This window comes from Odocoileus virginianus, chromosome 6, assembly GCF_023699985.2.
Source record: "Odocoileus virginianus isolate 20LAN1187 ecotype Illinois chromosome 6, Ovbor_1.2, whole genome shotgun sequence".
Lineage (NCBI taxonomy): Eukaryota > Metazoa > Chordata > Mammalia > Artiodactyla > Cervidae > Odocoileus > Odocoileus virginianus.
In genome coordinates, this window is record NC_069679.1 from 79,015,238 (window position 1) to 79,030,890 (window position 15,653).

Below are 15,653 nucleotides of genomic sequence, written 5' to 3' on the forward strand. Positions count from 1 at the left end.
TGTGACAGATACTCCTGTACAAGATTATTTTTGTAAACTCAAAATACAATCCTTAAGTAGAATTATTAAGGCAAAAGGTATGAATCAAAAAATTTTTTAAAAATATGGACTTGACAGAATTTTGAACTTTTATCCAAATCTTTAATTCTAAAAAGACTGAGGATATGAAGCAAGGTATTAACCATGAATCACAAAACAAACTAATGAGAAAACTGATCCCAATACAAGTCTCCTTTTTCAGCAGCATTTGTAATTCTCAGCTCTGTTTTCAAACACTCATTCATTCAGTAAGAATACACAGACACTAATTTGTTCCAGCTTAATGCTAGGCAGAGGTTAGAGATATAGCAATACATGGATATATCCACAGACTCTGCCTTTCAATAACTTTTATCCATTGAAGACTGACAATGAATGAGTAATTAGAAATTTTCTAATTAAATTCAATGAGTTGAGCAACTGATGTACTTCAGGAAAGCAGGCTGTCCCTATTATTAGCATCCTATCAAAATGTAAGCAATTCAAGTAACTAAATATCGAAATCAAAACCCAACATTGTTTAGCAATTATCTACCTTACCACTATAACTGGTACATGTAATGAGACTGAGCTACCATATTTGAAGGACTCTGTTTTGAAATAATGGTTGTGTTAGGCAGTTTCTGACAGGGTTTCAACAATCTCTGCTTCCTGGTGTTCATACACTGGTAATAATTTCTTCCCTTTGAGTGTGGGCTGGCCCTAGTACTTCCTTCTAGTGAACAGAATATGACAAAAGTGATGATGTGTCATTTCTATGATTAGGGAACAAAAACTCTTTCATCTTAATAGCATGTTTTCTCTTCTTGCTTGCTTGCTCTAAAGAGGCAAGCTGCCATGTTCTGAAATGCTTTGTATAGAGACCACATGTCAAAGAAACAAAAGAGGCCTCTGACCAACAGGTCATGATGCCTGATGCTTCAATCCAATAACCTAAAAGGAGCCAAATGAGCAAGGAAGATCATCCATTCTAGTGAAGCCTTGAGATCACCGTGGCCTGTGAAAGACCCAGAGCCACACCTGAATTCCTAATCCATATTAACTGTGAAATAATAAACGTTTACAGCCACTAAGTTTGGGGAGATTTGTTATGCAGCCATAGATAGTTAACTAATGTAACTTTTTAATTGGTTTTCAAATAAGTCCTTACCCAAGAAATAAACTAGAGAGTCTGATGAAGAAAAAAATATACATGATTTTTCCACTTCATCCAGAAAATTTCTATCCACTTCACATAATTTTGTTATCCATTTCTAACTATTAAGACCCCCATTTCATCCACAGTAGAGGGATTTTTTAAACCGACAGGTAGGTGGTCAGTATTGAGAAATAGCTAAACAGTACTGAGGAAAAAATAAAACATATACACAAACCAGCATGACTGAAAATGAATAAACACACAAACTATTTTATGAATTTCATTGACTGTGTGGATCACACCAAACTGTGGAAAATTCTTCAAGAGATTGGAATACCAGATTACCTTACCTGCTTCCTATGAAACCTGCATGCAGGTCAAGAAGCAACAGTTAGAACTGGACATGGAACAACAGACTGGTTCCAAATTGGGAAAGGAGTACATCAAGTCTGTATATTGTCACCCTGCTTATTTAACTAATATGCAGAGTACATCATGCAAAATGCCCTGCTGGATGAAACACAAGCTGGAATCAAGACTGCCGGGAGAAATATCAACAACCACAGAAATGCAGATGACACCACCCTAATGGCAGAAAGTGAAGTGGAACTAAATGCTTCTTGATGAAAGTGAAAGAAGAGAGTAAAAAAGCTGACTTAAAACTAAGCATTCAAAAACCTAAAATCATGACATCTGGTCTATCACTTCATGGCAAATAAATGGGAAACAATGGAAACAGTGACAGACTTTATTTTCTTGGGCTCCAAAATCACTGCAGATGGTGACTGCAGCCATGAAATTAAAACACGCTTGCTCCTTGGAAGAAAGCTATGACAAACTTAGCACATTAAAAAGCAGAGACATTACTTTGCCAACAAAATCTGTATAGTCAAAGCTATGGTTTTTCCTGTGGTCATGTACAGATATGAGAGCTGGACCATAAAGAAGGCTGAGTGCCAAAGAATTGATGCTTTTGAACTGTGGTGTTGAAGAAGACTCTTGAGAGCCCTTTGGACTGCAAGAAGATCAAACCAGTCAATCCTAAAGGAAATTAGTCCTGAACATTCATTGGAAGGACTGATGCTGAAGCTGAAACTCCAATACTTTAGCCACCTGATGGAATGAGCAGAGTCATTAGAAAAGACCCTGATGCTGGGAAAGATTGAAGGCAAGAGGGGAAGGGGATGATAGAGGACAAGATGGTTAGATGACATCACCGACTCAATGAATATGAATTTGAGCAGGCTCTAGGAGATGGTGAAGGAAGGGAAGCCTGTATAGGGTACAGTCTAGGCACTTCCAAAAGGATCAAATACACATCAGCTCAAATAAGATAAGGGTGTCTTTCTCTCTCATCTTACTGCCCAGAAGAAAGTAAGATAAACTGGCAGGCCACTGTCTTCCCTAAGGTCATTCAGAGATCCAGGTTCCTTCCATCTGTTGCTCCATCACCCCCAGACTGTTATCCTCATCTGCATGGCTTAAGCTGGGTCCGTGCTACAACCCCATTTCAACCCACATAGAGAGAGAGGAAGTCTCAGTCAAGCGGCTTTGTTTTCAAGGAGACAACCCAAAAGGTGCATGTACCACTTCTACTCACACCTAGTCAGTCACGTGGTCACAACTTAGACAGGTAGGAAATTTAAGATATGGTCAACTCTACCTGAGTCATCACGGGCCTAGATAAAACTGCCGGGTTGGGGGACAGGCTCATAAGAGGAGGAAGATGGGGATCTGATGCTGAAGGAAAGAAGGAACTCATTACAATGGACCAATTAGAGAAATATAACTTCATGCATATTGCAGCTTTAAGGTAAGCCACATTTCATCCTTTTTCAAAAACAGTAAGATAAATGTTAATTCTCAGATAGAAGTATTAGAAGAGGACATTTAAAATACTAATTATAAAGTTGAGCAATGTGCAACAAATTACAAATGCACATAAACTTTAATCTTATAAATCCACTCTTAGAAATTTATTCTACCAATTTACTTTCCCATGTGAAAAATGGTGCATGTTCAAGATCAATAACTGCAGTGCTGTGGATAAAAGCAAAAGATTTAAACCACCTAAATGTCCATCAATATAAGACTGGTTAAATAAATTATGGGACAGTCAATGGAATGCTTTAAATATTAAAACAAAGGAATTAGGAAACTCATGAAATACTAATATGGAACAATATCAAAAATAATATTAAGTGTAAAAGGCAATATACAGAAGCGTTTTTACTATGCTAATTGCTAACAATAACAACAAAGGGAGAGTAACAGTGGCCACTCTAGAGGTGGTGACTATCAACAGAAGACTTGAGTGACAAAAGGGAGCCAGCCATGCAAAAAAATGGGAAAAGAGAAGCCAATGCAAAGACCAAAATGTAGGAATGAGTTTGGCAAAACCAAGGAATCTAGAGAAAGCCAGATAATGTAGGCAGTATAGCCTACGGTAAATAATTTGAAACAGAAAAATCTCAGGGAGAGTTTTAAAAAGCATTAGAGAAATTCAGTGTGATGACTACTTTTAAAAAATCACCTGGGAGAATTCCCGGGCAGTCCAGCGGTCTGGATATTGTGCTCTCACTACTGCGGGCCCAGGTTCAATCTCTGGTTGGGAACTAAAATCTCACAAGCTAAAAAATTAATTAATTTAAAAAATAAAATCTCACAAGCTTCTTGGCATGGCCAAAAAATAAAATAAAAATCACTTGGGAACTGTCAGCACATATATGGACAATTGTAAGAGGCTAGAGACCAAGTTCAATGCATTCCACTGCAGTAAACTCAATAAAAGTGATTGAACAGAAGTATTAGATGATATAGATGGAATTGAGCAAGACTGCAAGAAATAAAAAGGACAAAATTTGATAATGGATTGGAAATGTAGTATGAAAAATAAGATCTGGAGTGAATCCTAAGTGACTGCTGGGTAGACTGCTATACACTTTCCTGAGACAGAGAAGACCAAAGGAAGAGCAAATATAAACAGTTCTAAACAGAATGGCACAGGCTTTGTACCTAATGACACGGCATATAACTTTTGAAAGATAAGATAATTTCCAATAATAAGATTATAAGGACTGAATACATTATTGCCACCCCACATTTATTTTCTATTTCTGAGACCTAAAGGAAAAGCCTAATACTGAAGAATTCTTTTTTACCAGAGTCCATATTAGTCAGATTCACTGCCAAGATATCAAAATGTCCTGAATCTCTAAATTTAGTTGTAAAAAAAGCAGAATAACAATGAAAATTAGGACAGCTTTTAAAGTTACCTTTTTAATGAAGAGAGATGAAACAAAAGCAAAAGCATTCTGTTCATAATATTATATTCTGGAGTTTCAATATGTTGATTCCTCATATCTTTAATAATATCTGCTGGCTTAAAATCTACTTCAGTAAGTATTAGTTATAAATCCTGCCATTGTAATCTCTGCAATAACTATTTTATTCTAAATGCAGTATTGGGGGAATTCTTAGAGTTCGATTAATAGTCAACTCATAAGCTGCTGGATCCATGTTTACATTTTGAATTTAGTGACCTTCCTACAGAAATAAAAATAAAAATGTTTTTAAATAATCAAACTTAATATGCACTCCTAACACACTCAACCAGATAAAGCCCAGATAACTAATGGACTAAAATTTTTCCTATGGTATGATGCACACAAAATATTATTTATTATCATGATTAAGTGTTGACAGAAAATGTTTCCCATAACATCATGCTGAAATAATATTCCCCTTCCAATGGGCAGTTTGAAAACAAACAAACAAAAATTTATGACACCCAAAGGATTAACAAATTAGATCTTGGCATGTGCAATAGGAACTAATACTTTCTGTCTCTCAAAGAAAAATGTGTTCTATAAACTTTCAAGATATATTTCAGTTACTGAGAAAAATGCATGATAAACAATTGGAGCTTCAGAATAATGCCCAATAAATGTGATTAAAAGCAGTTACCAAAAGAAATTCAAATTGGTAGATGACAGGAGCAGTCAGTCATTTTTCTTTATGTATTTGTACAATATTCAAAAGGTTTCCACAGTGAATGTGCATCACTTTGGTAATCTTATTTTTAAAACTAAATCTGGAGGTGGGGACCCAGTTGCAGCCTCTGAGAAGTTTAATGCTCAGACAACAAAACTGCATCTTCCCTGATGACAGGCTATCATGAATTCACAAATACAACACACTGTGTCAGGCTGTTATAAAATATAAACGCTGACTTCAATTGGAATGAGTCACAAAATCTATGCTAAGCCTTGCACAAACTGAAAGTAAATATCATGTGCCTTCAGAAGACCTAAAATTCAACAATACTATTTTTTAAGCTTTGCATTAGACAACTGTTTCTCAATCAGAACTACATACAACCACATGAAGTTTGAGAGGATCTCTGCACAGTTATGAGATAAATCTACTTTGAAAGCAAATTACAGAAAACACAAAACAAGCTGTAACATCACAACGTGATGCAAGGAAATGGCAGATGAACAATTCAACCCAGTGCACAATGAGGTATGTACAATTTTCTAGGTTTTGACAACATAAAAGGATGTGTCCTGATGAGGTGGGCCCAGTAGGTAGCTCAGTAAACAGTCAAGTTGTATAAACCACTCACACCAATAAGCTAAGCACTAGTGAGGTATGACATCTAGCTGCCCAGTCATAGCTTTTATCTAACATGGAGTAATTCCTGATACATGGTAATGATGAGAGAACTCAGACATTCTTTGAATTCAGCTATTAACTTCAAACTCAGTGGTTATAGTTTAGATCCACATTAACATTCTACACTACATAGATAATACTTGCTAATTTTATTTGCTATATGAAAGAAATATAAATAAAGTAACTTGGTTCGTTATGGTTTCTTTTATAAAATGGCAAAAGGTGAAACTTAGCAAATGTAATGTGCATTGTGCAAATTAGTATCTCAAACTCCAAACTATCCCACCTGTCTAACAATGTCAGAAAACAGCATGACAACTGGGTATGTACATGGCTTACTAGATCTACAAGAACCTCAGAACAATAAAAATATTTGAGTTTGGATCAAAATCCTTGTAAAAAGCATGCTCAAATTATACACCTATGTAGCAAGTAAAGGAAGACTCAGCTGAAAAACTTGGTAAAATCATGTACAATAAAAATAGCAAACACAGTAATGGAACTTGAGAGAAATAAAAAGATTCGGGGAGTTTCACTTCTAAAAATGACAGACTAGATGTATGTGTTAGTTGTTCAGTAATGTCCAACTCTTTGCAACCCCATGGACTGTAGCCCGCCAGACTCCTCTTCCACGGGATTTCCCAGGCAAAAACACTGGAGTGGGTTGCCCTCCCCTCCTCCAGGGAATGTTCCCGACTCAGGGATTGAACCTGCGTGTCCCACACTGAAGGCAGTTTCTTTACCATCTGAGCCACAAGGGCAGCCTGACAGACTAATTCAGACCGACCTGCCCCCTGAAAATAACTTAAGTAGCAAAAAATAATACTTTAGTATCTGTTTTAAGGCATCAGAAAGCTTAAAATATAAAGTCAGATGAGACCGAGATGCAAGATAAAAAAGAAATCCAAAGAGGTCAATCTTCTGTCTCTTAAAGACCAGCCCATTTCTGAGCAGGCAGCAGAGACACCGAGAAGCTGAAGCCTTTAACAGATGTGTAGGGTTAAATGAAGAAAAACGAGTTGATGGTCCTTTCAAGGAAGGGTAAACTCCCCCATCCCCACACCCCAGAACTTTGGACTGGAATCCTGAAGCACTACATACCAGTAGTAAAGACGGATCAAAACTAGTTGGAACCTGGTGCTGAAGTGTGACACTGAAATATCTTAATGAAAAATGATAAGGTAATTCATGATTGCTATGACTCTAGTCTAACCTACAACAAAAAGGAAACATGTCCTTTCATACATAATAATTATCAAACTATCCGTGCAAGATTTCTTTGAAGAGATGAATATTTCTGTCATCACAAATAACCAATCAAAAACAAAAAGGCAAAAACAACGTGATCAAAATCCAAGAAAAATAAGAGATAATAGAAACAGACCTATAAAAGGTCCAGATAAGGGAGTTATGAGACAAAAGTACATAGTTTGAGGATTTTGGCAAAAAATTACAAAGTAAAAAGAAAAGAAATAAAAATTCTAGAAATGAAATATGTAATGACTAAAAATAAAAATCAGTGGTTGAGTCTGACAGATTTGATTTAGCCAAAGTAAGGAACTAACTGAAAGATAGAAGAAAACATACAAAATAAAGAATGGAGAAACAAATTTCTAAAATTATAAAAAATGAACCTAAGAGACAAAAAGGATAGACTGAAAAAGTCTAATATTACATGAAGTCTGAGGTCTAAAAAGAAGAGACAGAGAGTAAGGCAAAAATAACTTTTAAAAAGATAGCACAACTATAAACATCAAACAACAAATCAAAAGAACTAGTAAAATTGTAGAAAACCAAAAACAGGAAAAATTCAAAAGCAATTAAAGAAAAAATATGTATCATCCTTCAATAAAGCATCACTAAGACAAATGGCTGACTTCTCAACAGAAACAACAGAACCCAGAAAATGATAAAATGTTATCTGCAAAGTACAGAACGGAGAAACAACAGCCTATCTACAATTCTATATCCAGTGAAAATCTCTTTCCACAAAGAAAGTGAACTAAAGACATTTTCAGACAAATATAGACAGGATCTGTCACCAAAAGACCCACTCTAAATAAAATTCTAAATGGAATTCTATTTGGTATATGCAGATTCACTCCAAAGGAAATTTTAAAGTGTGTTCCTAAGGCACATGTAGAAACTCAGATGCAGAAAGGAATAAAGAACATGAAAGAAATGTAAATCAAAGAAGAATAAATATAAGAGTAAATCTAAAAGAACAATTACTATATAAAATAATAATTAAAAGATGCTTACTCCTTGAAAGAAAAGTTATGACCAACCTAGACAGCATGTTAAAAAGCACAGACATCACTTTGTCAACAAAGGTCTGTCTAGTCAAGGCTATGGTTTTTCCAGTGGTCATGTATGGATGTGAGAGTTGGACTATAAAGAAAGCTGAGTGCCAAAGAATTGATGCTTTTGCACTGTGGTGTTGGAGAAGACTCTCGAAGAGTCCCTTGGACTGCAACGATATCCAACCAGTCCATCCTAAAGGAGATTAGTCCTGGGTGTTCATTGAAAGGACTGATGTTACAGCTGAAACTCCCAATACTTTGGCCACCTGATGTGAAGAGTTGACTCATTTGAAAAGACCTTGATGCTGGGAAAGATTGACGCCAGGAGGAGAAGAGGATGACAGAGGATGAAATGGCTGGATGGCATCACTGACTCAATGGACATGGGTTTGGGTGGACTCCAGGAGTTGGTGATGGACAGGGAGGCCTGGCGTGCGGCGGTTCATTGGGTTACAAAGAGTCGGACATGACTGAGCAACTGAACTGAACTGACTGATGTAGCTCAGTTAAATACAGAATTAAAATACACGATAGTAACAGAAAAGTGGAGAGTGAGATTAATGGGGTTACAATTTCCTAGGTCCTGCATTTGCTGGGAAGACCTTAAAGTGCTAATTTATACTAGATTTGATAAATTTAGGATGCATGTTTTAATCCTTTCATTAACTATAAAAAGAGTAACAAAACAAGGTACAATTAGCAAGATAATATGGAAAATGAAAACTAATGAATCCAAAGGACAGAAAAAAGTTTAGAAAACATCAGAAGTGGAACCAATAGAAAGCAAATAGTAAGATGGTAGATTTATATAAACTAAATTAATATTTACATTAAATACAATAGGGAAAATTCTCCTAATGAAAAACAAAGACTGTTACATTTTTTTAAACATTAAATGACACACTATAAAATAGCATAAAGATATCAAATCAAAGCATAAATCTTATAAACAGTGTATTAGCTTAACTAATACAGTATTCTCTCCAAGCAGACTTATAGAAACAATATAATACAATCAAGAACCCGGCAAGTTTTTAAACAATTTCACACTGATTCTAAAATAAATGCAAAGAGTAAAAAATACCAGACAAGCTTGAAGAGCAAAGTAAAAGGACTTACTCTATCGTATCACAACTTTTCAGAAAGGAATATCAAGACAATGTAATGTTAAGCACTATAACTCAGACATAAAGATGACATAAAGCCATGTCCAGCCACAGGGAAGTAAGTATTAGGTTGGTGCAAAATTAACTGTGGTTTTTGACCATGAATATTAAATCATTATAACTAGGCTCAAACACATCTTTATTAATCATGATAGGAACCATTACAATCAATACATTTTTGCCAACGAGAAATGAATTTCTTTATTCCTATAGCATAAAAAATCTGTGCATCAGGATTTGATGAACCCTTGGAAAGTATTTTCTGCCTCCTGCTGGTTGTGGAAGCATCTTCCCTGCAAAAAGTTGTTGAGATGCTTGAAGAAGTGGTAGTAGGTTGGTGAGAAGTCAGGTGAAGATGACAGATGAGGCAAAACTTTGTGTCCAATTTGTTCAACTTCTGAACTGTTGGCTGTCTGCTGTGTAGTCAGGCATCGTCTTGAAGAAGAACTGGGCCCTTTCTGTTGACCAGTGCAGCTGCAGGCATTGCACTTTTCAGTGGATGTCATCGATTTGCTGAGCATACTTCTCAGATGTAGTGGTTTTGCTGGAATTCAGAAAGCTATAGTGGATCAGACAGCAGCAGACCACCAAACAGTGACCATGATCTTTTTTTGGTGCAAGTTTGACTTTCAGAAATGCTTTGGAGCTTCTTCTCAGTTCAACCACTGAGCTGGTCATTGCTGGTTGTTGTATAAAATCCACTTTTCATCCCATGTCACAACCTAATGGAGAAATGGTCCATTGTTGTTGCATTCAGTTCAGTTGCTCAGTCATGTCCAACTCTTTGTGACCCCGTGGACTGTAGCACACCAGGCCTCCCTGTCGATCACCAACTCCCAGGGCTTCTTAAACTAATGCCCATTCAATTGATGATGCCATCCAACAATCTCATCCTCTGTCATCCCCTTCTCCTCCTACTTGCAATCTTTCCCAGCTTCAGGGTCTTTTCCAATGAGTCAGTTCTTCACATCAGGTGGCCAAAGTATTGGAGTTTCAGCTTCAGCATCAGTCCTTCCAATGAATATTCAGGATTGATCTCCTTTAGGATTGACTGGGATTTCCTTGCAATCCAACGGACTCTCAAGAATTTTCTCCAACACCACAGTTCAAAAGCATCAATTCTTTGGCTCTCAGTTTTCTTTACAGTCCAACTCTCACATCCATACACTGGAAAAACCATAGTTTTGACTAGATGTACCGTGGCAAAGTAATGTCTCTGCTTTTTAATATGCTGTCTAGGTTGGTCATAGCTTTTCTTTCAAGGAGCAAAATGTTGGTGCATGGAATAAGAAAAGACAACACTTCAAAATGATGATTTTTTTTATTTTTCATCAGCTCATGAAGCACCCACTTATCAAGCTTTTTCACCTTTCCAATTTGCTTCAAATGTCAAACAACCACAGAATAGTCTACACTGAGTTCTTTGGCAGCTTCTCATGTAGTTGAAAGGGATCAACTTCAATGATTGCTCTCAATTGGTCATTGTCAACTTCTCATGAAGTTGCTCCTCATCTTCAAGGCTCTCATCTCCTTGAACGAGAGTGGTTTAAAACTTCTCGAACCACCAATGTGCCATATGCTCATTAGCAGTTCCTGGACCAAATGCCTTGTTGATGTTGCAAGTTGTCTCCACTGCTTTATTATCACTTTGAACTCAAATAATAAAATTGCTCAAACTTGCTTTTTGTCTAACATCATTTTCATAGTCTAAAATACATATAAAATAAATAGCAAGAAGTCATTAGCACAGAAACATAAAGCAAGAAATGTGCATTAAAATGATATATAACATAACCACATTTATTTAAGAATGTATTCCAATATCAAAGGGAAAATTTCAAAAATGCAAAAAGCACAATTATTATACATCTGCACCAACCTAATAGAAATAATCATATAATATTAACTGATGTAGGGATACAGGGGAAGACAAGCATCATATGACAAGTATCATATCACTTCTAGGTGGAATCCAATGAACTTTTTTCCAAAGAGAAACAGTTTCAAAGATTTAGAATTAAAATTTATGGTTACCAAAATTTAAAAAATGAGTTGGGCAGGGAGGAATCAGCTGGTTCATATAAACTTATATGCACTACTATTTTATAAAACAATTCACAAGGACCCACTGTATAGCACAAGGAACTCTATTCAAAAAGAAAGACCGTGTGATATGAGCACTGGGATAGACAAATTAACCAGATGATTGGACAAAGAGTCAGTAACAGATGACTGCACATATGAACATTTTATTTATGATCAAGACAGGACTGTAAAGTAGTCGAGAAAGGTAGTCCTTTCAGTAAATGAGACTGAATCAACTGGATATCCATACAAAATGTATGACCTCTGCTTCACACCAGAAACAAATATCAATTTCAAATACATAATAGATTTTAATGTGAAAAGTAAAACACTATGCTCCCGAATGATTATATAAGGGATATTTTCATGATTTTAAAATAAGGACCAATTCCTTAAATAGGTCAAAAAAGCAGTAACCAAAAAAAGATGGAAAATGAACTAAATTAAATTTTAACAGAAGACTCAAATTAAGAGAGTTTAAAAACAAACAAACCAAGAAAAAAAGAAAAGAAAAGAAACAGCTGTGTAATGGGAGACAATAGTCACAAAACAGATAACTGACAAAGTGCTCATGTACAAAATTATTAAAACCTCCCACAAATCAGTAACAAAAAGACAATCAATCCAATAAAAACAGTGGTCAAAAGAAGAAATGGCATCTCAAGAAAGAAAATAGCCAGTAGCCAAACATGAAAAGATGCTGATCACCATTAATCATGAAAATGCCAATTAGAACCATGATGAGATACTGTAAGCACCTAACACAATGGCTACTACTAAAAGACTAATAATATCAAGTCTTTGAAAAGCAACAGTTTCCATACACCACTACTGGGAGTGTAAATTAGGGAAGCCACTCTGGACACCTGTCTCTCAGTATCTACTAAATTGGAAGGCACCTAGCAATTGCACTCCTTGTTACATACCAACAGAAATATATGCACATGTGTGCTACAATAGATTGGTAACAGTAAATTATTTGTAATGGCCCAAAATTTGAGATAACTCAAATATCTATCACAAAACGTTAAAATAACTGCAGTATATCCATACAATTAATACTAAGGACCACTAAAAATGAACAAACTATAAGTTCATGATATATCACCCAGAGATATCATAATCGTGATCAACAAAAGAAGACACACACACAAAATATATGCCTACATGGTTCCATTCACATAAATAGCTAAAATAGGCAAAACTAATCTATGGGTTCAAGAGTCAAAATCATGGTCATAAAAGGAGAAATTAGTGATTGGGAGGGGCGCATAAAGAGGCTTATTGTGCACTGGCAATGTTCTGTTTCTAGATCTGGGTTGTGGTTTCATGAGTGTGCTTACCTTGTAATGATTCACCAAGCTATACACTAATACATGCACTTTTCTGTTAGTACATTATATTTCCAAACTTTTTAAACTAAAAATAAGAGAAATTAAGTTCATCTCTTTGAAAACAGAGCATATCCATCTCTTAGCATATGTGGCAATAAATTCAAACTCCAAAATAAGTTCAGCATATTATATAAGAACCTGTATACATAGTAACATCTGGAGAAAAATTACAACTGCAGAAAAATTATCTGCTTTTATTAGGAACCTCTTAATTTTAATAAAACAAGAAAAGAAAATTTTGCCACTACTCTCAATTGAATTATGTACATTTTCTCAAATAGCTGACTTAAATTTTTTGTTGTGTTATTTGTTTGTTTGCCTAGGTCGGATTGCTTTGTGGTAAATGAATGAATGAATACACAGTGCTCCTGAAATGGATAAGTTTGCAACTGGACAGTTTTGTGACCACTTCAACTGATAACTTTTTCTCCGGAAAAAAAAAAAAACAACTTGATGATGCAAAGAAATGGACACCACATATACTTTATTTTTAATCTTAATTCCAGCAAGAATAGTGATTTCACAAAAAGAAATCACTGAATAAAGAGTGTCAACAATCTGAGTTTGAGATAAAACTCAAGAATTAGGGCTTTTGTTTTTTCAGTCAGCACCATGTCAAACAAAAAACAGAGCAAGGAGGCCTTTGCAGTAGTGGTGATCACATGCTTATGAGACGACTTTCAAATACTTAACAGAGTGCTACAGAATCACTACCAAAAAATTCTGTATTTCTCAAATATCATTTAATAAAAGCACAACATCACTGAGTCAATAAAATTTAAAGTATCTTTAAAATATTCTTAACAAAACCTCTAAAAATTAATTCTATCTCTAGCATAATACCACTATAAATATTTCAAGCCTAAATACTTAAAATTCATGAATATCTTAGACAAAATGGTATATACTACACAAGTAGTTAAAATCTACTACACTGTAGATTGTGATTATGACCAGCTCAATTACCCTAACACCTGGGTATAAAATAAAACTTTCTATGAACAAGGAGATCTCACCACATCTTGTTTCTGGGCTTCATTAAGTTTTTCAGTCAGTTCTTCCAAAGCCCTTCTTGTTGCAGCATCCGACCTAGGCAAACAAACAAACAACAACAAAAAAAATTTAAGTCAGCTATTTGAGAAAATGTACATAATTCATGAAACTTACAACATCACAATATGATATTACATAATACTCTGCGGCAGTGGGTCTCAGAGGCTAGCAAACATATGAATCACCTGGAGGACGTGTTACACAGTATCTATCAGTAGGTCTGCACTGGAGCCCAAGAAGGCATTCCTACAGATTCCTAGGTGATGCTGATACTGCCCATCTGGGGACTACATTTTGAGAAATAATGCTATACTACATCACCACCTTCACTAAAAAAAAAAAAAAAAAAAGGCTATAATTCTCAATTTAAATAAAGAAGAATGAAAGAGGTAAGGAGGACAAAACTCTTGATCTCACATCCTCTCCAGCAATTCATCATCAAATTACATTTGAGATTACTGTACAAACTCTGCCCTCACTGATTTATCTCCCATTACCTCTTTCCCATCAAATTAATAACACACATGACAAATAATCAATCGTACAGGAAACTTACAAAGAAAAGCAGAGCCCTTTCTCTCTCACATTTATCTGGCTCCAATCCCCACTGGCAACCATGCTCGCCTAACACATTCTTAATTCTTTCGCTGATTACCGGCAACATTTTCAACTCTAGATATTTTCAACTCTGTTTTGAAATATTTAACTCACTAACACTGCTCTCTGTTTTCAGATAAATTTATTACTATTTTCAGTGCTTTTATTAGTCACCTGTATAACCTACTTAATATATTTATATCCATTATGAACTACTTCACTATAGAGAATTAATACTTTTCTCCTTACATTCTATCATGCTCATATTTTAGTCAGCTTCCTACCTGGATCACTAATTCCCCTGTGCTTTTGTTTTTTTCTACTTTCCCATTATCTTTTGACCTTATTAATACATCATTGATATCTTTCTCCCACTTATTATTGAATCATCTTTTAAGAATCTATGCCATTCTCCCTGACTACATTCGTCTCAAAGGCTACTTACTTCCTGCTCTAATTCAGTGATTAATTCCTGGACCTGCTATATGGCTATCACAGTGGGAATTACTTTCACTGAAGTGCTTGGTAAGTTTTACTATTTCTTATAACCTATATCTTCCTTTCTCTTAGCTGTCAGTTTATTTCACTTGTATGCCCTTAGTAATTTCCTCAGAAAGAAGCTATCTTAAGTGATAGACTTTTTTAATTGCACCTCTTTCTGGGCTTTTGTGGTTCCATGTGCTGCTGGATTTCCCATCCCTGACTAGCTCTTGCCCTCAGGCGAGCTCTTCTTTTTACATGGCCTTTAAATACCGGAGCTCCCAGAACTCCCTGTCCTCAATGCCCTCCCTACAGGTTCCCTTGGATAGCACCCATTATCACAGTTCCAAACACCACTTCTCTATGCTGACCACTCATAAATTTCTCTAATCGAGACTTTTCCCTTGAGTTCCAGAGTAAATGTCTGGCTGCATTTCTTAAGTTTCCACTTGGATGTCTCACAGGTATCTGAAACCTAAGGTATCCAAGGCCAAACTCTCAGTTTTAAGCCTCACCTACCCCTGACCTTCCCTGGGGGCTCAGACAGTAAAGAGTCTGCCTGCAATGCAGGAGACCAGGTTCAATCCCTGGGTGGGGAAGATCCCCTGGAGGAGGAAATGGCAACCCACTCCAGTATCCTTGCCTGGAGAATCCCAGGGACAGAGGAGCCCGGTGGGCTACAGTCCATGGGGTCGCAAAATAGTCGGACATGACTGAGCAG

At 36.0% G+C, this 15,653-nt stretch overlaps 1 protein-coding gene across 9 annotated transcripts in view; it reads right to left on the bottom strand.

Annotated features, from left to right (window-relative positions):
• Positions 1 to 15,653, bottom strand: part of CEP128 (centrosomal protein 128) — a 484,062-nt gene that overhangs the window by 374,054 nt on the left and 94,355 nt on the right. For all 9 annotated transcript variants that reach the window (XM_070469726.1, XM_070469720.1, XM_070469725.1 and 6 more), the window contains one exon: positions 13,819 to 13,891. In XM_070469726.1, the coding sequence (XP_070325827.1) occupies positions 13,819 to 13,891 (73 nt within the window). The remainder of the gene's footprint in view (positions 1 to 13,818; positions 13,892 to 15,653) is intronic.